The 26,716-nt window shown below is 36.5% G+C and overlaps 1 protein-coding gene across 1 annotated transcript; it reads right to left on the reverse strand.

The window, feature by feature from the left end:
- Positions 1–8: 8 nt before the first annotated feature.
- LOC150088736 (putative transporter SVOPL) lies at positions 9–23,046 on the reverse strand. Its single transcript, XM_090370889.1, has 4 exons — positions 22,968–23,046; positions 10,589–10,678; positions 9,629–9,742; positions 9–135 (listed from the first exon to the last, which is right to left on the reverse strand). Exons 1-4 carry the CDS (start codon positions 23,019–23,021, stop codon positions 118–120), a joined length of 276 nt encoding a protein of 91 aa, XP_090227015.1. The 5' UTR covers positions 23,022–23,046; the 3' UTR covers positions 9–117.
- Between the last annotated feature and the right edge of the window lie 3,670 nt (positions 23,047–26,716).

Consider the following 26,716-nt stretch of genomic DNA (forward strand, 5'->3'; position numbering starts at 1 on the left):
AATTATATTAATAACAGTTTGAAAACGACAATAAATAATCCTATTAAAATTTTTATAAAAGAAAATAAAATTAGTATAATATCTTAAATTTTTTCCTGTTGGGTTTTACCAGTGATATTAACGGCTTGTAGTGTCCTGCCAAGGAAAGAAAAGAATATTTAATACTTAATACTAGGAAAATAATTTGTCTGAATAATTTTTGTCATTTTCAAGTAATGTTAAAAAGATCAATTTTATATATTAGTTAGATAACATTTGCAGACAAATGAAATTAAAGCCCCACAATTAATTATGATACAGTATCCCAGAAATTCTACATGCAACACAGTATATGTAAACAATGAAGCAGCATCTGCATAAAAAAGCTAATCAACTTTGCATTTCTAACCCTTACCTCCATGGTTGTGGCTTTAATGAAAAAAAATATTACAATCATAAAAATGCTTACATGTGTAGATATCCACACTACTTTGTGTTCATAAGCTGCTGGTAGTTGTAATCACACTGTTCACTTATTACCAGCAACAAAGTACACATTATGGAATTCAGCTGAAAAAAAATTAGTAAAAGGAAAATTTAGTTGCTAATTAGCTGAAAATTTAGTTTGCTAAAACCATTAGCAACTACAGTTGCTAATGGTTTATTGATTTGGTTTGTGAACTTTGCATGTACATGATGACTTTTTGTCTCTCTTGTATAAGGATTTGTTTGCACATATAGCAAGGGTACAATATAAAAGAGTGCCAAGTAGTATCACTTATCAGCACCTCCACCACTGACTGTTTCCAATCAGAAAGTCCACAGACTACCAGTGAGTTCATGTGTTTAGAAGACTGGTATGCATGTGTGAATGCAGACTATTGTTGCGTATAGATCCAAATATACAGCTAAACCATATAGCTATACATCTGGCAAAGTGCTATCTCACACCATACAGCAAGAGGAGTGTGAACTTGGAAGTAGCTGTCCTTTGCTGAGAATTGAAGTAGTTCTGTCCCTATCAAGTTTACTTGCTATAGGCGGGTTCTCTTGCATAACCTTAAGCACAGGGTTCTCCTGTGACTTTCAAAATCCCCATTCACTCTTTTAGGAGTGAATACATTGATCAACATTTTTCACACGTGGAGTCTGGTGAATGGCCAGACAGATCTATTTTTTTGAAGGTCATTTCAAATACATTTCAAATAACATGTCCATTTATGTATGAACTGTATTGAAATTTGTTTCCAATACATGCTTGCTGCTATCTGTTATCTATGTTTCCAATTAATAGTACACAGTTTTAATAAATGTCACTGTAAAAATAGTTTTGAAAATCAGAGGAGACATCACCACCTGTTGGCCATTGTTGTTTGATTTTGGCTTACAGTTGAAATCCTCTGAAATTCAGATCCAGAAGTTCAAGAAATTTAATTAAATTATACATAAATAGATGCAGAGTGTATTATTCCTAAAAAAAAAATCATGGTTTCATTTTTACATTAATTTTTACAATAATTTTAACATTAGCATTAGTAGTGGCATGTGATGCAAGAAAGCAAGCTTATATAGCATCAGCTAAAAAAAAAACAAAACATTTCAAATTTCACCTATACATTAACTTCTGTGAACCAACTGTGTGGAATTACACTGTGGTAGTTACTGCTATCTATATGCAGTACTTTACATTTGTCAATGTAAAACTTCAGTTGACGTTTCTCAGCCCATCTGCCTAACTTTTCTAGATTGTGTGGCAGTAGCATATTGTCATTACTATCATTAAACACCCTGCCAAACTTTGTATCATCTGCAAACTTGGGCATTAAGCCTGATATACCTTCATCAATATCACTAATAAATAGAGAACACAACAATGGGCCAAACACCAAACCTTGTGGGACTCCACTAATAAAATTAGTTCATGAAGAGCAGTGTCCATTGCTTACTACTTTCTGTCTTCTCCCACTCAACCATTCCTTTATCCATAGCAGCAACTTGCCCTTAATGCCACACTACTCCAATTTGTACAGCAGTCTTTTATGTGCAATAGTATCAAAAACTTTTCTGAAATCCAAATATATGATATCAAAATTATTTTCTTCATCTAGTTCCTTTGTAACCACATCATAGTATCCAATCAATTTGGTCAGACATGATTTCCCCTTAACAAACCAATGCTGTGTCTGAAGTATAACTGCAGACTTGTCTAGATGATCCTGCATTACTTCTATAATAACTAGTAACTCCATTATTTTCCCTGGAGCAGAAGTTAAAGTAACATGTCGGTAATTACTTGTGTCACCCTTTGATCTCCTCCCTTTGTGAACTGGAGATATATTCGCACATCTTCAGTCTGTGGAGACCTTTCCCCCGAATCCAAGGATGGTCTCATAATTATGGCTAAGGGTTTGCTTACTTCTTTTGCTGCCTCCCTTAATATAATTGAATAGATTCCATCCACTCCAGGTACCTTAGCATTAGCATTAGTAGAGGCATATGATGCAAGAAAGCAAGCTTATGCAGCATCAGCCACAAAAAAAAAAAAAAAAAAAAAAAAAAACTTTCCACTTCACCCCTCTGTTCGTTCGAAATACCTGTCCAGCTGAGTCTTAAATTTATTTAGGCTATCAACTTCCACAACAAGAGATGGAAGTCTGTTCCACCAACCAACTACCCACTGGCTAAAGGCAAATTTCCGCACATCTATCCTACATCTGTCTTTCCTGAATTTGAATTTATGCCCTCTCAGGTGATTATTCTGAGCAAGAGGCAGTATCCCATCAGCATTGAGGATGCTCAAACCATTCAAGACTTTGTACACCTCTATCAGATCACCTCACCGGTGCCTAGTCTCCAGACATTGTAATTTGCAAAACTTAAGCCTTTCTTCGTCAGAGCAACCCTTCGTTCCGTTCACCAATCTTGTTGCCCTTCTCTGTACTCGTTTCAGCAGCTCTACATCCTTCTTGAAATGAGGCCTCCAGACCTGTATACAGTACTCAAGGTGCGGCCTGGGAATAATACAAGGGAATAATCACTTCCCTATCCCTTCTAGAAAAATTCCTGTACATCATTGATAAGACACCATGAGCTACTCTTGCAGCCTGTCTGCACTGCTCAGAAAACTTCATATCTGCCTGCACAATTACCCCCAGGTCCTTTTCATTCTCTACCACTGTCAGTGTAGTACCACAGAGTTGATACGTTGCTCTGGGGTTGCTGTTTCCCATATGTAGTACTTTGCATTTGCCAATGTTAAAATTCATTTGCCACCTCTCAGCCCATCCGCTCAACCTTTCCAGATCCTGTTGCAGCAGCATAGCGTCAGTAGCGTCCTTAACAACCCTGCCAACCTTTGTATCGTCTGCAAACATGGACATTAAGCTTGATATACCATCATCAATATTATTTATAAATACAGAAAACAACAATGGACCCAACACTGAACCCTGAGGGACTCCACTAATAACATTAGTCCACAATGAGCAGTGTCCATTAATTACCACTCTCTGTCTTCTGCCACTCAACCATCCCTTAATCCATAGCAACAATTTGCCACCAATGCCACACTGCTCCAATTTGTGCAGCAGTCTTCCATGTGCAACAGTATCAAAAGCCTTTCTAAGAACCAAATATATAATATCAAAGTTATTCCCTGCATCCAATTCTTTTGCAACTACATCATAGTATCCAATCAAACTGGTCAGGCAAGACCTTCCCTTAACAAAACCATGCTGTGTCTGAGCTGTAACTGAATTCTTGTCAAGATGATACTACAGTGCTTCTTTAACCAGTGCTTCCATTAATTTTCCTGGAACAGAAGTTAAACTCACAGGTCTATAATTACTTGTGTCAGCCTTTGATCCTCCTTTGTGAATTGGGGTTACATTTGCACATCTCCAGCCTGTGGGTACCTCCCCTGAGTCCAAGGAAGCTCTCGTAATTATGGCTAACGGATTGCTTACTTCCTTTGCTGCCTCCTTTAATATAACTGGATAGATCACATCCACCCCAGGTGCCTTTCTTGTATTTATCTTCAACAATTTCTCCTCCACTTTACTCTCAATTATTACAAGATCATCTAGCTCACTGCCAGTGTTTACTTCAACTATGGCATTCCCCTTCCTGAATAACTCCTCATGTGTGAATGTAGATGCAAAATATCGATTTAGTTTGTTAGCTACCTGAGCAGGATCATGAACAGTTGAACTGTCGATATCAAGTGGACCAATCTGATTCATCCCCTTCCTTCTAGAATTTACATAAGTAAAGAACTCCTTGCTGTTTTTCTTTTCATCCCTTCCCAAAGATTTCTCGTAATCTGCCTTCGCCTGCCTAACCTCCTTTGTAACTTGGTTACAGATCAACTTATATCTATCACAGGATTCTGTGTCACATGTTAATTTATATGTATCCCATGCATTTTTCTTCTCTACCATATGTCTCATTAGTTTATCTGACATCCATTTAGGCCTGAACCTTGAACAATATTTGTTAGTTGGTATGTACAGCCTAGTTGCTTTCAAGATAAGTTCTTTGAATGCTTCCCATTTTGAGTTAGCTGTTGGTAACATCATCAGTTGGTCCCACTGTATAGAATTTAAATACTGTCTCAGACCATCGTAGTCGCCTTTATGAAAGCAATAACCCTTCTCTTTACCCCTGATAGTAGTTACCTCCTTGAGTAAATCCCACTTCAGCACACTGTGATCACTGCCACCTAGTGGTTCCTGTATCTGCAGATTCTTAATGCACGAAGAATCACTACTGATAATCAAATAAAGAGTATTGCTCCCTCTAGTTGCCTCCCGAACATGCTGATTTAGAAAACAATCATCCAATAAATCCACAAAAGCCTTGATAGTGTGTGAGTGAACAACCCACAAATTCCAGTCAATATCTGGGAAATTAAAATCTCCCATTATAATAAGACACTCTGATTTACTGGCCCACTCTATTTCTCTGTACAGTTTCTTATTATACTCATCAGAGTCATTAGGCCTATAGCACACTCCTACTCTCAATTTTGGTCTCCCAATGCTTATGTCACACCAAACTGACTCGACACTGCACTGTCCAGCGATGTCGACTGGCTTCACTTCCTTGGATTTTATGTGTTTCTTAACTAATAGCATAACCCCTCCTCCCTTCCTATCCTGTCTATCCTTTCTGTAGACTTTGTACTCCCCAAATTCCAGTTCTGCATTCCTTATATCTGTGTGACACCACGTCTCTGAAATCCCAACAATATCTGCCTTTGATGTTTTGAGCAATACCTCAAATTCATCAAATTTATTTACTAAACTCCTAGCATTTGTGTACACGCAAGTATACATACACCTGCTCTTCCTCTTAGCCACCCTAACACAACCCATGTGTTTACTTGTACCCCAATGACTCCCAGCAGTCTCTGAAATATCCTCCATCTTATTTTCCAAGCTGCTGCTCATTCCAGTAGAAGCAGTGCAAGAATCACTTTCACCTCTACTAGTGGCTACTGTTAATCTATTAGTCCTTGTATCCTCCCAATCTAGCAGTTTTCTGACCCACCTAAAACTGCCTTGATAGCATCAGCAAATATTCTTGCACCCTTTCTATTTAAGTGTATCCCATCCCTGTAGAAGCAGTCTCTCCTGTTAACAAGTACAGACCAGGCTGAAAAAAATTCTACCCCTTGAGCCTTGCCCTATCTTTCCAGGACCGAATTGATCGACAGGGCTCTCATCGTATACTCCCTCCTATCGTGTCTGGGCAGAATTGCAGACACTTTCAAATTCAACCTTAATTCATGGCTTTTTTTCAACAGGGACCTGTACTTGTTAAGTAATTCCCCTGGTCTCCTACTCTTAATATCATTAGTGCCAACGTGTACAACTATATCATCTTTTGTGCCCTTAAAATCTTTTGTGCCTATAAAATTATTTAGCTCACTGTTAAAGCTTGAAAAACTTCTGGCATCCACTTCCCTAACGAATTCCACATGTGTGAATGTAGATTGACAATAAAATCAAAATGAAAACAAAATATATTTAAAAGTATTTATGTACAATTTTTGTTTGATACAAAACTTCAAAATTTCATAAAGATGCTCCACAGAGAGTCTCCTCTCCACAGAGAGACCTTCTCATCAAAAACTCACTACAAGAAGCTCATACATGTTCAGGAAACTCACTGGTGTAAGGGTTATGCAGGGTGTGTTTGTTAGTCGATTTTTTTTTGCACCAAGGCAACTAAAGCCCTAAGGTATCACTGTATTGTATCGGAAAATTGTATGTGCTCTGTAGTCATTTTGCCAGTATTAGTATTAATATTGGACAAGTGATACAAGAAAGCAAGCTTATACAGCATCAGCCAAAAAAAAAAAAAAAAATCCATTTCACCTACTGATCCCCTCCAATAGTGTCTAGTTCTTCTGTGAATATATTCAAACTATCCACTTCCACAACAACAGAAGGAAGCCTGTTCAAGCAGTCAACCACCCATTGGCTGAAGGCAAACTTCCACACATCTATTCTGCAACCATCCTTCCTCAATTTGAATTTGTACCTCCTCATGTACCCCATCAACATTAATTTTGCTCAAGTCATTCAAAATTTTAAACACATCAGTCAGATTTCCTTGTAGGTGTAGTCTCCAGATGCTGCAATTTGTAGAACTGAAGCCTTTCTTGGTAAGAGAACCTCTCTGTTCTGCTCACCAATCTTGTTGTCCTTCTCTGAGCCTGTTCCAGAAGTTCTACATCACTCCTAAAATAGGCCAGACCATCGCCTTATACAAAGGGATAATCACTTCATTATCCCTGCTGGCTAAATTCCTGTATATCATTGACAAAACTCAATGAATAGTCCTGGCAGGCCCATCTGCACTGCTTAAAGAACTTCATATTAGACTGAAAATTAAGCCCCTGGTTCTTTTCATTTTCCACTACCCTGTTTGTAGTACCAAACAGTTGATATGTCTTGGGCATATCAACTGTTTGGTACTGCATGTTGGCACTGCATGTGGGTATTATTAGTGATACCCACATGCAGTACATTTTACCTCCCCCATTTCCCAGACAAATTTTTGTCAACAACGATCAATATGGTGTTATGTTGGCCCACATGATGTACAAACCCTTGCAAAATTTCAAGTCAACAGGTTGAGTGGTTCCAGAGATACAATGCTGTGACAGATGGAAGGACAGACATAACCGAGTGACATTATAAGGGTCCTTCATTAGACTACAGACCCTAAGAAGGATGGCTACAGAAATTTGCCTTCAGCCAAAGTGTAACTATTGGAATAAACCTCGATCCAGTATTGTGGAAATGACTAGTTTGAATAAAATTATTGGAGAAATTAGTAGAAGAATTGGGCAAGTACCCAAATAGAATTTGGGTACTTGCCCACCCCCTTCTGTATATATTGTAATCTCATATTCAAATTCTGCATCCTTTATATTTGGGTGACACCATGTCTCTGGTATCCCCACAATGTCTGCATATGGTGACTTGGCTAGCATTTCAAATTCATTAAATTTATTTACTGACAATAAACATTTTTACAGAGGCCCCAAAAATACTTTTGCCTAGTGCCCACATATCCTCATTTTAGGCCATGGGAATACATGATGAGAGCCTTGTCAGTCAATTTCTATAAAAAAATACATGAAATCTTTTCTCAAGACTAATTAGCTTCTCCGTGGTATGAAAAAAAGTGTATAAAAGTTACTCCTAAATGGGACTCAAATGTTTTTGAGTCTCATCTAGGAGTAATTTTCCTCATTGTGTAGAAAGATAGTGATTACAACTACTGTGTTAGCTGCTACTAATAAAGCAGGATTTACACCGATATAAAATAATAATAACACTGAAATAATACTATCTGAACTAGAGCACCCAAAGTATCCTCATGATGAAAATCAGATATAGTGCTGCATACAGTTTTCAAATTATTTCATATCTACACTGAAATAATCTTAACCTTTACTACTTTGATGTGTGGGGCATATGCAGCAACCTTTACTTCTATATTGTGTGGGACATACACCGATGAGCCAAAACATTATGATCAGTGAGTTGTTATGCAAATCGAAGCAACTGCAGGTGAACTATGGTGTGTGCGTGGGTCGGGACATGGTAAAAAAACACCTGATACTGAGCTCCATTAATCAGTGTTACTCTCTTGTTCTTCAGGTGGAAAAGACAGCAGACTTAAGTAAGTTTGACAAAGGCCAAATTGTAATGGCCAGACGACTGGGTCAGAGCATATCCGAAATGGCACGGCTGGTGGGGTGCTCATAGTCAGCCGTGGTTATTACCTACTGAAAGTGTTCTGAGGAGGGAAAATCCACAAACTGCCGCCGAGGTGTTGGATGGCCACGGCTCATCGATGCTCGAGGTGAGCGGAAGCTCTTCCAGATGGTATGTGGCAACAGAAGGGCAACTGTGGCACAACTTGCTGGTAATTGATTGGAATACTGGTGATGGGAGTAATGTGTCACAACACACAGTACATCGAACCCTGCTGAAAATGGGGGTGCATAGCAGCTGGCCGCTCCGAGTGCCCATGCTAACCACGGTTCACCAGTGACGGGGCCTACAATGAGCACGCAAGTATCGAAACTGAACCTTGAGTGATTGTAAGAAGGTCGTCTGGTTTGATGAATCACACTTCCTGTTGCACCATGTGGACGGCTGGGTATGTGTGTGCCATTTACCTGGGGAAGTGATGCCGCCTGGATGCACCATGGGACGAAAACAAGCCGGTGGTGGCAGTGTCATGCTTTGGGCGATGTTTTGTTGGGATACCCTGGGTCCAGTCATCCATGTGCTGGGCACTCTGACGTCTACCACCTACCTTAACATCATTGCTGACCAGGTACACCCTTTCATGGCAACGGTCTTCCCCTCTGGTAGTGCCGTCTTTCAGCAGGATAATGCGCCATGCCACACCGACCGGATTGTTCGAGACTCGTTCGCATTACATGAGGAAGACTTTCAGGTATTGCTCTGGCCTCCAAATTCCTCAGACATCAATCCCATTGAGCATCTGTGGTTTGTGATGGAACAGCAACTCCGATCTGCGAATCTCAACCACAGACCTTACAGGAGTTAAAGGATCTGCTGGTTATGTGTTTGTACCAGATACCACAAGACACATTTAGAAATCTTGTAGCATCCATGCCTCGCTGGGTACAAGCTGTTTTGGCTGCATGTGTAGGACCAACATCATATTAGGTAGGTGGTCATAATGTTTTGGCTCATTGGTGTATGCAGCCCAGTATCAATGATTAAAGGTACATATATCCTTTGTTGTGCTTTTGACTGGAAGTTTTACTTCTATTCCACTTTACTGCTGCTCACTCAGATCCAATACTTATTCACAAATCTGCATTTGTTTTCTAACAGGGCACTATGCTTCATAATGATAGGAGTCTAGCAAATCTCACTAGAGCTGCTACAGTTCTACTCTGAGTTTTGAACACATAGTGGATTTATTCTTCTGGTGATATTGTTTGTTATCTGTAGTCAGTTGTTATCCACAAGTTGGGCTTCTGGACAAAAGCTGAATCAAATGCAGAAATGATGTACAATTTTAAAATCAATTGATGAGTTGAAAAAAAGCATATTAGTAAAAATTATTTTAGAAAAGCAATACTGAATACCTTCATAATAGTACCTCTCGTTTCATAGGGAAGAAAGAAAGTTGCCATTCCACACATAAATATTACCACACCAAGTATTATAATAGCTACTTCTGGTTTTTCTAAAAGCAGAACCTGTTAGATGAGAAGAAAAATGAAAATATTAAAAATGAATTGGTCTTATTATCTCTATAAATTCAAGCACAAATTGATGTGTGTTATATATGGCACATACCTTGTTATCTAAGACATAATTTTCTTTTAATTATTATTTTTTTTAAATTTAATTCTATCCTTTAATTTAAATTCAGCTATTTTTTTTCCCCATAAAATTTAAAACTATCCCTACATATAAATGGAGTTTCATATAATAATTCCCACCATGTTTCAGACACTGGGCATTATTATATATATGGTGGGCATTATTATAATAATGCCCACCATGTTTCAGACATTGGGCATTATTATATAAGGAACGGCCAGAACACATTTTTCTGGTCCCTGACGAGGTTTCAGATCTAAGTAGAAGGAAGTATAGAAGGCAGAAGGTTCTGCTTTATACGTGATTTTTTTAAATTTACATCTTTCTTATTTAATGTATATGTGCAGTGTTTACTAAATTTCCAAAAATACACATTCAAGTGCTAATTCGCGATGGACTTTAAACACTAGCCCATTTGAACATGTGATTTATCTGCAACATACCCAAAGTTTATAACATTAAATGAAAACAGAAATCATAATGCAGAGTATGTGCTCGACATTTATGTTAAGCTTGATTAATCTCTTTTACTGTGTCCTCTTGAATTTTCTTCACATTTATCTGGGTATTTCTTCTTCTTTATCAGCTAAAAACTTTGTACTTTCCATGGGTTAGAACAAAATTTTCTAAAATAATTACTGCATTTTGTGAAAAATAGAAATATATGGTATGTATAAAATATATACACATATATATAAATTTAAAATCTAATGACTGACCTGTGAAATATAAGGGCTGAGAAGAGATCCTATGTGACTCCAACCATTACCTGCACCTGTAGCCACAGCACGCAATACTGTAGGATAGGACTGTTAAATACACAAGAACATTTTTGAAAAATTTCAAATGAACATTAATAATAAAAATAACAGTATGTAACAAACTTGTAAAAAAAAAAAAAGGTTATTTATCTGCATTTCATGCCTTTCTTTATGAATTTGATTCAGAATATGACCTTTTTTTTGCCCAGTGTCAATGGTTTATCCAGAAATGAAAGAAAAGTAAATATGCAATAATATTATATCAGATTTATTAACAATGTTTAGCTTCTGTACAGAACAGAGTATTAATTTTTGCTACAAGTAAACAACAACAAGCTAAAAAAATTACAAATTAAAATGTAAACACCCTCCTCAGATTCATCAAAAAAAAAATTTCCTTAAAAATGTATATTTGAATGTCTTTATCTTTTGCAGTTGGTGTGATTACCCCCAAACCAAGAACCAGATACAGTATCCATCACAGTTCCATCCCACTTTCCTCTTCTCCACTGACCTTATATCTTGGGAGAATGTCTCCCCATTATTCACTAACATTGCCCAGATATGGTCTGAAAAAACCTAGGTGAGAGTGGAAGTAATAGAGCTTGACTGAAATTCTTTATCCCATTTTCCTATAATGTTTTATCAATTTGTCAGTTATTTCTTTGTAATTTTCACTCTTAGTATTACCGAGGTGGCCATTCACTATAAGAAAAATGAATGAAAGTCATTTTGGCAGCGTAATTCAACTTGTCTTCCAGATCTTGTGAAACTGACATCTTAACTCGAGGACTGATAAATATGCTATCATTAAATTTTGTATCAGACAACTTTAGAAATGTATATGCTTGAAGGTGTCAACCTTGAGAATACGATGCTTTAACAAATTATTTGATCAGTTCCAGTTCAGCTGTAGGCTGGTGGAAGCAAGGCTGCTTTTTAGAACCAAGGGAGTGTTTACTGCATTGTGTGCACCAGGCTGCAACTCAATTCTGGAAGACCATTCTTTTCTCCTGTGTTGAACTACTGCCCTGCTGCCTTAGAGGTAGAGGAAGCAAGGGAACGTGAAATCACAGTGCAACCCAAGAAGGAACTCCAGCATCTTGAAGTCCCCCACAGAAATCCCATTTATACAGGTCATACTTGACTTTCTATAACATATGCTTCACATTTCTGTAGTCTTCTTTTATACAAATAAGGTGCTGTTTTCAAAAGATGCCACTCTTCTGGATTCTGAATAATACCAATTTCTTCATTCTGGATTCTGAATAATACCAATTTCTTCATAAAGACCAATTAAGTCAAAACTGTAACAGAGGGATTCCGCAACAGTGTAAAAACATGCACATAAGTGATGTGTCTTATTATGTATGTAGTGTGGAAGAAATGCATTCCTAGTTTAGTGATCTCATGCATAACAAACAAGACAGCACTAATTTCTTCCACAAGATTAAAAATAGTGATAAATCGACATTCAATATCATATTTATATTGATAAGTAAAATTACTTAGTTTAGTAAAATTAAGTAATTCTTGAAACTGTTATTTTAATGTAAATAACATTGTAAAGATAAGAAAAAATATTATTGTACTTAGTTATAAATGAAGTGTAAATATGCTTTTTCTTCTGAAAGTTTCAATACTGTAAACTTAACAGACTTATGTATAAAATGAAATATGCTCTCTCAGCATTGAAAGTTCACTGTCAATACCAAGAGTGAGAGAGGTTGGTTGATTGGTTATTGTATAGTTTTAGGCATATCAGCAACTTAGGCCATATTGTGGCATATAAAATATGTCTGTAAATTGTGTGTTTTGTGGCTGATTTGCTGTTTGCTGAATGAAAAACCCGAGTTTTCGGGAGAGAAAAACCATACTACCCTTGGCTGAGACCAACTAACTCAGTCATGTTGTGAAAAAAGGCCCATAAAAATTCCTCATGCCATTGACAGGATTTGAACTCAGGTCTTTTCCACCTGGTTTGGGGAAGACAGTGATTATACTATCTGCTTCCCACAAGGGCAAGAGAGAAAATACATGATTATCACTAGCATTAGAGCATAGTTCATGTGCTGGCATAACAGAATGTTACAATATGGAAAAAGGAGAACGTTAACTAGGGAGAAGATAACAGCTGTGATTGTTGTTAAATGTTTATCGTAAGATGAAGTTTGATATTTGGTTATTGTGTGCAAGATTAACATTGAGTTAATATTTACAAATTTTGTTTTCATTGCCATTTTTAATGAAGATCCATAAAGTAACTTCTCTTGGTGAGGAATGTGGGATTTGAAGTGATTTCGATCATTTGGCTGAAGTGCCCAGTATTCAGCAAAATTATATACAACTCAATTAGGTATTCTTTCACAACACTACACATTTTTATAGTAAAAAGATGAAAAATGAAGAGAAAAGGTATGTAAACTTTATTTCTCTAAAATTTTGCCAATCTACAAAAAAGATTAAAACCATCTGTAAAAAGTCTCTTACTTTTAGATTCAAGAATTTGCATTTATTCTTTTGAAAAAATGTTCTCTCAAAAATAAGTCATGCACATATCTCAAGGAATCTGAATAATGGGGAATAAACTATTGGATTCTTAAAATGTATTTGTTTTCATTTCATTTAGATTCAAGAATTTGTCATTTATTCTTTTGAAAAAATGGTCTTTCAAAAGTATGTCATGTACATATCTCAAGGAATCTGAATAATGGGGAATAAACTATTGGGTTCTTAAAACATACTTGTTTTCATTTCACTATTGTAATTAAAAGGGAAACACTAAGTAAAACATGTGCAGTGGAAGTCATGCAACTAGGATCCAGTAGATTCCACTCTTTAAAATAAGATGACAGAAGCTCTGCACTGGATTTGGTTATATCCAAGTCCCTCAACAAATCATCCAATAAGAACAGGCTTCTTATGTGTAATCCCAATTATTCTGTTCACCAGATTCATCATCCAATTCTGCAGACTCTTTTCTGGAAAGAAGAATGGAAATTGGTAAGTCTTCATTGCAGCATCAATGCAACAGAGGATGGTATGTCAGGATATACTATAACATTTCAATCTACAGACTTTTTAAACTTTGATGTATCCACCATATGAGCATAACAGTCATAATGATGGTTTGTGGGTTCTTACATATTTATGACTACCATACACTTATGACTACCAAGAAACCATCCCTATAATGTTGACATGCAACTGTCACAGCAGAAATGAGCTCATCATTTGTCTTGATCATCCATAAACATTCCAAAAGAGACTTCATATAAACTGAAAACATGGTGTCAGCAATAATTAGCATTAACAGTAGAAAATGATACAAGAGAGCAAGCTTATACAGCAGGGGTGGCCAGCTAGATGACCTTGTGAGCCGCAATAGTGAAATGCATATTGGAAAGAGCTATACAATAAAATGAGTATGTGTGACTCCACAAGCTGATGGCTCCATCTGCCGTGCATAGCATCTCTACGATAAAGCACTTTAGATGTAAGTGTGGTTCAATCATTTTTTTACAGTGCACAAGCTAATTTGTGTGAACATTATTAGTTTCTTTTTAAGTGAGACCCTTTAAAAGTTATTGTGCTGTCTGGAAATGTTTGGTAAATATGAAGACAAAAATAGGGGATTTAAGGCAGAGTGGGAAGAAGAGTTTGTTTTTGTGGAGAGAAACAGTAAACCAATGTGGCTTTTGCGTCAAATAACACTGTCACAATTCAAGGCCAGTACGAAATGAATCACAGTTCTTTCACCAAACAATTTCCTGCTAGAAATTGTTGACACTGATTTCACCTTAACACTGATTTACAATCTGTGTTAAGGTGAACTAAAATATTGTCTTTTAAAGAAAAATTTAATAGTCAAACTAAAGTTATGTCAATATTTATTAAAGAGGCAGTGGTAACAACAGAGGCTGGATTTATTTTGGACTTCAATATCGTTTGGGAAAAGTGCCCTTACATGGAAGGAGAGTTCATTAAGAAAAATACTGCTCAAGTAATTTCAGTTTTAGACCCAGAAAACTGCACAAAATGATTGAACAAATCCCAGTGTCCAGACATACAGTGGAAAGATCAATTTCTGTAATGAATGCTGACATCATAAATAACTTTCAACCTGATTTAAAGAAGTGCTCAGTACTGAGTCTGGCCTTGGATGAATCTATAGACATTGAAGATAAACCACAACTAGCCATATTTGTTTGTTTTGTAACAAATAATCGAGACGTGAAAGAAGAACTATTATATCTGATTGCTTTGAAGGATACGATCCGAGCTTTAGACATAAAAGGAGTCCTTGATCTTGCACTTGGCAAAGCTTCTGTACCGATTAAGAAGATAGTCAGTGTTGCAACTGATGGCACCCCGGCTATGAGAGGTGTCAATTTAAAGGGCTTGTGGGACTTTTTACTGCTGACGCATTTTATCCCTATCCATTGTATTATTCATAGGGAACACCTAGCAGCTAAATATTTTAAATATGAACATGTTATGGAGGTAGTTCTGAAAATTGTTAACTACATACACTCAAGCACTAAAACACATTGACAGTTCAAAGCCTTCGTGGAAGAAATAGACAATGATCAGCTTCCAGATAACGTATCGTGGTTCCGTTTAGTAAGGTGGCTCTCGGTAAGAAATGTTCTAACAAAGTTCTTTCACTTGATGGAGCCAATCAAACAATCTGTCAAAGAAAAAGGGAAATCTTTCCTTCAACTTGAGGATGCCCAATGTTTAATAGATATGACATTTTTCACAGCTGTTGTTCAACATTTACAATCATTAAATGTATCTCTGCAAGGACAAGGAAAACTTATTTCTGATCTAGCACAAAGTGTGTTCAGCTTCCACAACAAACTGAAACTCTTTGAGAAGGACCTGGTTTCTAAAACCTTCACTCATTTCACATGTTTGAGTAAAACTTTTCAAACTCTACCCAGATTTAGTTAGTTAATTAGTTATTTGGTTTTTAAGAGCATTAGCAACTAAGGCCATATTGCTCCGGGATATGCAGTGGTCATTCCCTGACCTTTCCACATCCTCCGTATTTGGTGGTGACGGGCTCGAACCCCGGTCTAATCAAGAAGCATGTGCTATACACTGCTGCTCCTTCCCACCTGGCTACAAAGGCGCCCTACCCAGATATGAAACAATAACTAGAGATTGTGCATGCAAGTTACAGACTGGCAGAAGAAATTAATGGTAGATTTTGTGATTTAAGAGCACTTAAACCATCATTTGCATTTTTGGAAAATCCTTTTCTTGTTGACATTATAAAGAATGGCTGTCCCATCTCACTGCCAATTACTAGGGATATGGCAGCTGTAGAGTTAGAGCTGGAAGAGGAGGAAGGACTGAAACAACTAAAAGGAAGTGGCTGCTCGACTATTGAGTTTTGGAAGCAGGTTATGGAACAAAAATATCCTAAAACAAAAAGAGTGTGCACAGAGATTAATCTCTATTTTTGGTATGACATATTCTTGTGAGTCTTTGTATTCAATACTTAAATTTATTAAAAATAAGTATTGGACTGTTCTGACTGATGAGCATTTAAATGAGCTTGTACGTACTGCCCTAGCAAGTCATCAACCAAACTTTCAGCAGCTAACTGCTAAGATGGATAACACCCGTAAAGCATTGACAAGCAAACCTAATATGTAAATATCTTATGTGAAGTACTGTCTATCAGAATTAGTATTTTGAGAAACCTGTGTATCTTTTTTATGTTTCTGAAAAAAATATTGTAACAAGAAATATGCTTGCTTAAAAAATAAAGTTATTTTTAAACTTTAATCAGTGTTATATATAAAATTTTAATATAAATAAAAATCAAAATATATCTGCATGAGAGCTGCGCTACAAGCCTGTGCAAGCTGCGTGATGGCCATTATACAGCCCCTATTATACAGCATCAGCCAAAAAAAAACATACACACGACACCTTCCATTTCACCTATTCATTCTCTCCAATAGTTTGTCTAGTTCTTCCTTGAATTTATTTAAATTATCAACTTCCACAATTACAGAAGGAAGTTTGTTCCAACAATCAACCACCTGTTGGCTAAAGGCAAACTTCAGCACATCTATTCTACAACTGTCCTTCTTCAATTTGAATTTGTTCCTCCTCATGTGTGTGTGTGTGTGTGGTCTGAGAAAAAGGAAGAATCCCATAAGCACTGAGCTCACTCAATCCATTCAAAGCCTTTAACACCTTAATCAAATCACCTTGCAGGTGCGCAGTCTCCAGACACCACAATTTGCAGAACCGAAACCCTTCTTGATAAGAGCACCACTTTGTTCCGCTCACTAATCTCGTTACCCTTCTCTGTACTCGTTCCATCAGCTCCACATTCTTCCTAAAATGAGGCCTTCAGATCTATATGCAGTACTCAAGATATGGCCTGACCATTGCCTTATACAATGGGATAATCACCTGAGCTAGCAAAATTCCTGTATCATGTTGACAAAACCCCATGAGCTGTCCTGGCAGCATGTCTGCATTGCTCAGAGGACTTCATATCTGACTGCGCAATTACCCCTAGGTCTTTTTCATTTTCCACTACACTGAGTGTAGCACCACACAGTTGGAACACTACCCTGGGGTTACTGCTACCCATATACAGTACTTTGCATTTATCAATGTTAAACTTCAGTTGCCATTTCATGGTAATATTACCATGAAATGGCAACTGAATCTCTTTGCCTTACTGCTTTGTTCCCAGTCAAGGTCATTCTCAGTGAATTGGTCTATTATTTATTTCAATAAATTTATTTTAACTCAGTTTGTTGGTTGTCTCTAGAAAATTTTGTGATAACATACCTTTATTGAATAATGTCCAGTAAATATCATGAATAAGTCATTTGAAGATTAATTTTTCATGAAATAGGAGTCAAGAGTTGACTGTCTTCTCTTAAGTTTCCTCACAAAAGGAAATCATATCAAGAGCACTTCTCTTTGCCTTACTGCTTTTCTCCCAGTCAAGGTCATTCTCAGTGAATTGGTCCATAATTTGGGAGGTTGCAGCAATAGTACCACTGAGGAATTCTGTGGTGAGGTTTGTCACTGGTCTTTCCTCCTCTACATCAGGACTGTTGTCCTTGTGGGTAGCAGAGTTGGAAGAATTACAGTCCTCCCCACACTGATTGGAAAAGACCTGAGTTTGAGTCCATTGATGATGTGAGGAATTTTAATGGGCCTTTTTCCAACGTGGCTAAGTTAAGTTGGTTTCAAGCGAGGGTACTGTGGTTTTTTCTCGGAAACTCGGGTTTTTCATCCAGCAAACATGAAATAGACCACAGAACACATGCATTTACAGGATCATTCGGATCTTTAGTTTCTCTGTAGGCACTGCTTTACCAATTCATGAAGTGTATCATTAGTTTATCATCATGAGACTGCAGTAATTCCTCAACATCGTCCACATCGACAGACACCCCCCCATTCCAGCTTCACAGGCTAGTTCAATGATGTTTTTGATGACAGGTTCCTTGTCACATTCTATACAGTCATTGCACACTCTTGGCTATAGCTTCCTCCACACTCTGTTCGTGCAGTTTTGAGTCACTTCATGCCAGACTGCTGTGATATTATCTATAGCATTCATGAAATTGTACTTTTTTCCAAAATTGCCTGATGGACTGTTTATCTTCACCATCTGTTTCCTCTATGAGCTATCTGAATGTGTGGTGAAGGTAACAGACCTTAAAATTCAATATGACTCCTTGATCCATTAGTTGGAGGAAAGAAGTGGCATTGGGTGGAAGGTAAACCACTTTACAGGAATGCAGGTCTCAAATGTGTTTAGATTCTCAGAGTGGCCTGGGGCATTATCGAGCATTAACAATGCCCTTGGTTTAAAGTTGCACTCTTCACAATAGCAATTTACTACAGGGCAAAAACATGAAACAAACCACTGCTGGAAAATATCAATCACATTCAGGCCTTCTTGTTTGATTTTCAAATCACTGGAAGATGTAATTTTGAAAATCCTTTCATAGCTTGTGGTGTTTCTGAATGATACACAAGCATTGGTTTTATCTTAAAATGACCTGAAGCATTTCTCCATAGTAAGAGAGTTAATCTGTCTTTTTCTACCTTGAATCCAGGTACTCATTTCTCTTTTTGGGAGATGAAAGTATGAGATGGCATTCTTTTCCAAAAAAGACCTGTTTCATCAACATTGTAATCTCAGGTGGGTAGTTTCCACGCTTGATGATGGCTTTCAGGGTTGCAGGAAATTGCTGGACTGCCTTTGCATTCACACTAGCGGATGCACCAGATATACGTATGCTGTGGAGGTTAGTGCTGAATCCATCAAACCAACCTCTGCTGGCTGTGAATGTTTCTGACACATCTTCTTCCTGAAGGTGTCTGAAGATGCTCCTTGCCTTTTCCATTATTATCAGTTAACTTATGGACATGTTCCATTGTGTTTGGTCCTTCACCTAAATACTAAGCCATCTTTCCATTTCTTTAAGCAAGTGGCTCCTTGAACGAGTCACCCTTGTTGCAGACAATTTCAAAATTGATCATTCATTGCTGAAGCTTTTATCTTCTTTTGCATTTTTGATAATTGTTCTAATTGTTAATGTAGCCAAGTTCAAAGAGGCACTCACATCCACCTGATGCTCACCAGCTTCCAATTGCTTCAACACTTGCAGTTGAAGGAAATGCTTTTCCTTGACACCTCAGACACATTATTAGCATTTGAACTTGTAGGCTGTTTTCCAGACATGATGAATAATAAAAATAAAAAAAAATTATGCCTAAATAAGAATGTGTACACAGGTGATTGTGGCAGAACTTGAGGTAAGAGCTTGAGAGGAGAGCATTGATTGCTTGTGAGCATGTACATATGTATGTATGTGTGAAGTGCTCTGATTGGCTATGTGAATGGATTTTATCATTTTGGCCTTAACCCACTGCCATGTTGCAGTTAAAGGCAAATGGTTGGACTCACTTGAACAACTGCAAATTTTAAAATCAGAAATTGACCAAGATGTTAATATTGTTAACTAATTATTGTATGTATTAGAAAAGAATAGCGAAAGCTTAAAAAGCGGTACTCACCTTGAAATTAATCTGCGATGGTTTACTTAGGTAGCGTGGTTAATGTTTAAGTGGAATTGTTGAATTGAAAAATTAAAAGGGAGGGAAGTAGGTAAAAGTTGACTGAGTTAAATAGGCGCAAGGAAATAGAAGTGTACACATCCAATCCTTGGTTGTCATCGAAATAAAGAGAAGAATAATTGAAAACTATGTAAGTGAATCCGATGATACATAGTTTACATAGTTTACATCCGATGTTTACATAGTTTACATCCGATGTTACATAGTTTTTAATTATTCTTCTCTTTATTTCGATGACAACCAAGGATTGGATGTGTACACTTCTATTTCCTTGCGCCTATTTAACTCAGTCAACTTTTACCTACTTCCCTCCCTTTTAATTTTTCAATTCAACAATTCAACTTAAACATTAACCACGCTACCTAAGTAAACCATCGCAGATTAATTTCAAGGTGAGTACCGCTTTTTAAGCTTTCGCTATTCTTTTCTAGTCTATTAACACGGTACTTGAAGATTTCTAAAAATTTCGTATTATTGTATGTATATATTTGACTTTTTATGAATTGCATTACACAGTGTATGAATTTTTGTAATTTCTTTTAATTTCAAGTAAAAATTTAATTTCCCAAATTGCAAGAGCTTTATAACAAAACAGTGCTAACTGGGGCATGCCTGTATTCATACATGCCCACAAAAACATAAAACCAATTTGGAAGCAAAGTATTGACATTAGAGAAAAACCAATGGTACTGTTCGATTCAATGCAAAATAACATGAGCAGCAATTAAATGTAAACAAACTTTTTTGGTACACAGTATAATTTAATGATGGAAATAAAATTGAAAAATATCTCATTCACAGAATTTTAAAAGAATATGCAGTGCTATATTTTAAGGAAAAATTATTAAGATGGAAATCTTTTTTATTCCAATAATGGGATAAGCTGATTCAACATGCATATATAGGTACAGGCAGATTTGCTGCAAAAAGATTAGTACTAATAATGGCTTTACTGTGACTTTTTTCTTTAGCTAGCATTATTCCTCTAAAAAGAAAAATAAATTCTCAAAAGATCTTAATGCCCAAAACAGACCAAATCCTTTATAAACACACCAACCTCAACACTTCTGCACCTTTCAACCTCATTATCTTTGGAAGTATGAATGCTAACAAGTCTGGACACTTCTGGTCCACTCCATTATCAATCGCTAATAACACTCGGAATAGGCTCTTGCCAAGCGGCTAGCAGTATAATTTAATGAAGGAAACTATTCAATATATCAACCCCAGCCCACCCTCTAAAAACTCAAAATATTTTTCTCAAAGGCTGAAGCAAACTGACATAAAAAGAGGACATACTGACATTCAGTCAAGATCTAAAATGCTAGCCATTGAGATATGGATTCAAAGGCAGGCATTTTGACATGACACACAGTAGCAAACAAAGGACTGCAAACAGCATTAAGTTTTTTTTTATTTTTCAGTTCTTTTGTACCATAAATGAAGATCTTGAAAAATTGACTAATGTATGGTGTTAACTTAAATTCAACTTTCTGTTTTAGTGATTATGCTTTTATAACTCTAAAGTTATTAAACCACCATTAATTACATACACTGAAGTGTTTTTCTTTTCCTGAAGTTTTCCCTTTCCCTTCAATTCTTATATTAGAAATTACCAGCAAATTTATACAGACTTAAGACCAGAAAGAGACTTTCTACTGATTATGTACTCCCTGACATGTCAGAGCAAATGTGGCACATGACTTTTATTGGGATGTATGCTGCATGATACATATGTTGGTTAGTCACAGTAAGGTGTTATAGATAAATATTTGAGACCACAGCTTTCAGTCAGTGCTTGTTATGTTTTACTAATTTCAAAATACAGTCAGTTCTGCTACATGGTACATGTGTTCCTAAAAATCTCCACGTTATGATATTTCATGCATTAAAAACAATAGCGCTTATGTTTAAACCTGTGGTAGCAATAAAATTGCTAACAAAGGTTTAAACATCTTAATTTTCTAATAAATAAATAAATATTACAGTAAATATAGCACTTTACCTTGACAAGATATGAAGTTTGATTGATATTTCTGTTCACTGACATTTTCTTTTTTTTTTTTTTTTTTTTTTTTTTTAGGATTGTAAAATTTAAAACAGTAAAAAAGATAAGCAATCAATAATGACGAACATGGGATGCACAAATTGCACAAGTGAGACAAGTTTATGAAGCTTAAAAAATAGGAATGAAGAGAAGATTCTGAAAATTTATTTGTTTTTATATGATTGAAGATTTCATGGAAGGGGAAACACATTTCTCCTTCGTAGAAGGCCGCCGTAGCCTAGTGGTCAGGCGCATGGGTGCAAAAGTACACGTGCCTTGAGTGACCGCGGGGTTCAAGCCCGTAACTGCTGAATACGGTACTGTTTCTTGTATTCAATTTATCATGCAAACTCCTCTGACCGTTTTGGTCATACCGGAGTATAAACAGAAAATTTATTTTATTTATTTTATCCCACAGAATTCCAGCTATTGGCATTATTGCAAATGCAGTAAGATTAAGTTTACTACCATTTATAATTAGATTGTACTAACTGAAAAGCACAATAAATCGGGAACTGCAAATTGTTTTTATTGTTTTATGGTAGTGATCTCCAGAAACGTGCTCTCTGCTCATGCTATCCTGCCTAACGAAATTTCATTTCTGTTCAAACAGAAAAATGTGAGCTCCTGAAAACGCAAGTCGGCCTACAATATCGTGTTATCTTGTGAATGCAGCGAATGACAACAGTGTGTCTCCGACCAATGTAGCTATAGTAAATGGGAAATATAGCTCTCACACATTCAACATTTTTTAAGCTTTGTAAACTTGTATGCATTGCTGCGCAGGTCGTTACGTTCAGGTTGGTGCTGGATTTTGTGTTCACCTAGTGTTATTCACAGATGAAATCGCGCATGAGCAAATGCGAAAATCATATTATACTCACATTGTTCCCTAATATATCAGCAGCGTTGGAGTAAATTCGCGTTGCAAAATGCACATTACAGCAGAACTGACTGTACACAGTTTTAAGCTTACAAAACTATGAACTATTTTTGAATTACTTTGTAAATTTATAACATTAAAAAATTATAAATATACAAAGTATATTTATAATTTTCTTTAAAATCCCACATTCATATTACGTTATGAAAGCTATAAATAAAAATTTTAAAACAAAAATTAAATGTGAATTCAACCATACTGATTTAACATACCTCTGCTGTAATTAAAAAAGTAAGTTGATATATACAAATTAGAAGTCCTCTCATAATGAACAATAAAATCAGAGAAATTGATTTACTGAAAGTAGAAGTACATGAAAACAGTTAAAATGTATTCAAGGGCTATATATATTATCACATTCATAAAATTTTACATATTTAAATTTGTAAATATGATTATGTAGAAATTATATTAAAAAGATTAAATGTAGAATAATTTTCTTTTCATTATAATTCTGATTATATGGAAAGGAAAGTAAACGACTGCTATTAAAACATAGAGAGTAATAGAAAGTATTTGAATTACAGGAAATGAGAGATACAAATTCATGCAGAATAATATTCCTCTTTCTCAGACTAGTCTTAGTCTGAGAAAAAGATAAGTCTCGTCGGTTTTAGTTCTTTCATATACAGCTAAACTGTTATTACTGAGAAGATGTACTACTGCTCTATACTACTCTTCGTTTAAGAGAATGTCACTACTTTAAAAGCTGTTTCATTGGTACTGTCACCAGAGATTTGATGGATTCATTATTGTACTGACAAAACTGTTGACAAAAGTAGCTTAATGACAGATATCATGAGGTGCACAAAATTTGTTCTAAAAAATATACATGTATACAGTGAGCTATAAATTCATGTTCAGGATGTATTAAAGTGCCATTACTGAGTTACCACATATAAACATTCTGCATTTTCTCTCATATTTTGTTTTGAGTTTTATTTCAAATTAAATTCTCAGTTATTTTCATGATGCATTATTGTATCATGCAAATGTATATTTGACACACCATATGAACTGGTGTGTTAAAAATGTTAAACCATTAACATTTTCCAATTAGTAGTGGCAAATGATGCAAGAAAGCAAGCCTAATAGTTTCTCTAGTTCTTCTTCGAATTTATTTAAATGATGCATTTCCACAACAATGGATGGAAGCTTGTTCCAGCAATTAACCACCTGTTGGCTGAAGGCAAACTTCCACTCATCTATTCTGCAATCATCCTTCCTCAATTTTAATTTATGACCCCTCGTGCGTAGTCTGAGCTCGAGAAAAAATTCCACTAGCACTGAGTGTCAAGTCGTTCAAAGCCCTAAACATTTCAATCAGAGTACCTTGCAGGTGCCTAGTTTCCAGATGCAGCAATTTGCAAAACTGAAACTTTTCTTGGTAAGAGCACCCCTTTGTTCTCCTAACCAACTGCATGACCGTCTCTGTATCCTCTAATTCCTTCCTAAAATGAGGCCTCGAGACTTGTACGTAATACTCAAGATATGGTCTGACCATTGCCTTATACAATGGGATAATCAACATCTTATCCCTGTTAGCAAAATTCCTGTATATCATTGACAAAACCCCATGATTTGTCCTGGCAGTCTCTCTGCTGCTTGGAGAACTTCATACGAGTGTAGTACCACACAGTTGATCCGTTACTCTCGATTACTGCTACCCACATGCAGATTAATGCTACCCACTTGCATTTGTCAATGTTAAACATCAACTGAGATTTCTCGGCCCCATCAACCTAATTTTTCTAGATCTTGTTGCAGTGGTATACTGTCATTACTGTTGTGAACCACCCTTCCAACTTTTGTAACATTTGCACACTTAGACATTAAGCCTGATATACCTTCATCAGTATCATTAATAAATATTGAAAACAACAATGGGCCAGCACTGAACCCTGGAGAACTCCACTAATAGCATTAGTCCATGAAGAGCAACACCCATTGATAACCATTTGCTGCTTTCTTCCACTTAACCATCCCATTTTCCAGAGCAGCAACTTGTCCTTAATGCCACATTGCTCCAGTTTGTACAGCAGCCTTTTACGTGCAACAGTATCAAATGTCTTCCTGAAATCCAAGTATATGATATCAAAATTCTTTTCTGCATCTAGTTCTTTGATTACTGCATGATAGTAACATATCAGATTGGTTAGACAAGACTGCTCCTTAATAAATTCATATTGTGACAGCAATATAATTGTATTCCTGTCCAGATAGTCCTGTATTATTTTTTTAACCAGTGATTCTATTATTTTCCCTGAAACAGATGTTAAACTAATAGGTTTAATTTAACATCTCATATCTGTAATTACTCATATCAAATTTTAATCTCCTTTATTAATTGTGGATGCATTTGCACATCTCCAGTCTGCTGGGGCTTACCCTGAATCCAAGGATGCTCTCACAATTAAGGCTAAGGATTTGATTATCTCCTTTGCTGCCTCCCTTAATATAATTGGATAGAATCAATCCACCCCAGGCGTCTTTTTTACGTTCATCTTCAACAATTTCTCTTCCACTTTCCTTTCAGTTATCACAAAGTCCCCATTAGAGTTTGATAAACTTCCCCCCCACAAAGAATTCCTCACATGTGAATGCAGGTGCAAAATACCTATTCAATCTGTCAGCAACCTAAGTGGATCATCAACAGTTAGCCCATTGACGTTAAGTGGCTCAATGTGATTCAATTCCTTCCTTCTACTGTTAATACAAGCACAGAAGTCTTTGCTGTTTATTTTGCATTCTTTGTCAGAGACTTCTCATAATCTGCCTTAGCTTGCCTAGCCTCCTTTGTGACTTGATTATATGAGGGGGTATCATAAAGTTCGTACCCTGACCTAGATAAAATAACAATAAGAAGATGCCATTTTTAATATCAGTCGTCTACATATTCAATAATTAACATGTGAAATTCCCATAGGTGATCGTACACCAGAGGTGGAGCCTGGAATACGAGGAAGGATGCAATGGTTGACAAAGTGGAGTATCAAGCAGTGATTAAGTTCCTGCATTTATAGGGCAAGAAAGGGACTAAAGGGACATAGAAAGGGACTAAAGTTCCTGTGAAGTTTCACCTTTCTAGGGCTATTATTTCTAGTTAAGGGTACGAACTTTTTGATACCCCCTCATAGACTAATTTATATATATCAGAGATCTCTGTACCATCTAATAATTTATATGTATCACATGCACTTTTCTTCTCTGTCACATGTCTCAATAGTTTATCTGACATTAATTTAGGTCTAAGCCTTGAACAGCACTTCGTTGGTATGAAAAGCTTAGTTGCTTCTGTGATTACTTTCCTGAATGCTTCTCATTTAGGATTTACTGTTGGTAACATCATCTGTTGGTACCATTGCACAGAATTTAAAAACTGTCTGAAAGCACTGTAGTCACCCTTATGAAAGTAAAAGCCTTTCCCTTTACTCATGAGAGTAGTCACGTCTTTAATTAAATTCCACATTAGTACACTGTTTTCGCTGCCACACAGTGGGTCTTTTATCTACAGATTCTTAATGCATGAAGAATCATTGCTGACAACCAGATCAAGAGTAGTGCTCCCTCTGGTTGCCTCTCTAACATGCTGCTGTAGAAAACAGTCATCCAAGAAATCCACAAAAGTCTTGCTAGTGTGTGAGTGACCAAACCTCAAATTCCAGTCAATATCTAAAAAGTTAAAATTCCCCATTATGAGACATTCTGATTTGCTGGCCCACTCTATTTCTCTGTATAGCTGTTTAGTATACTATACTCATCAGGCTTATAACACACTCCTACTCTCAATTTTGTTTTCCCAGTGGTTATCACACCAAACTGACTCAACACTGCACTTGTCACCTCAAATGGATGTACTGCCTTAGATTTAATATGCTTTTAACTAAGAGCATAACCCCTGTGTGCCCTTCCTGTATACATTGTACCCCACATATTCAAATTTGGTATCACTTATATCTGT

Source organism: Mastigoproctus giganteus, chromosome 3, assembly GCF_048544385.1.
Source record: "Mastigoproctus giganteus isolate SK-2022 chromosome 3, ASM4854438v1, whole genome shotgun sequence".
NCBI lineage: Eukaryota > Metazoa > Arthropoda > Arachnida > Uropygi > Thelyphonidae > Mastigoproctus > Mastigoproctus giganteus.

What these genes read in the sequence shown, in the direction of transcription:
- LOC150088736 (XM_090370889.1), bottom strand. Translation starts at nt 23,021, where the DNA reads ATGAGAGGACTTCTAATTTGTATATATCAACTTACTTTTTTAATTACA. An exon ending in CTTTTTTAATTACAGCAGAG is followed by an intron (nt 10,679 to 22,967) that starts GTATGTTAAATC and finishes TGTATTTAACAG; the next exon opens with TCCTATCCTACAGTATTGCG. An exon ending in TCAGCCCTTATATTTCACAG is followed by an intron (nt 9,743 to 10,588) that starts GTCAGTCATTAG and finishes CTCATCTAACAG; the next exon opens with GTTCTGCTTTTAGAAAAACC.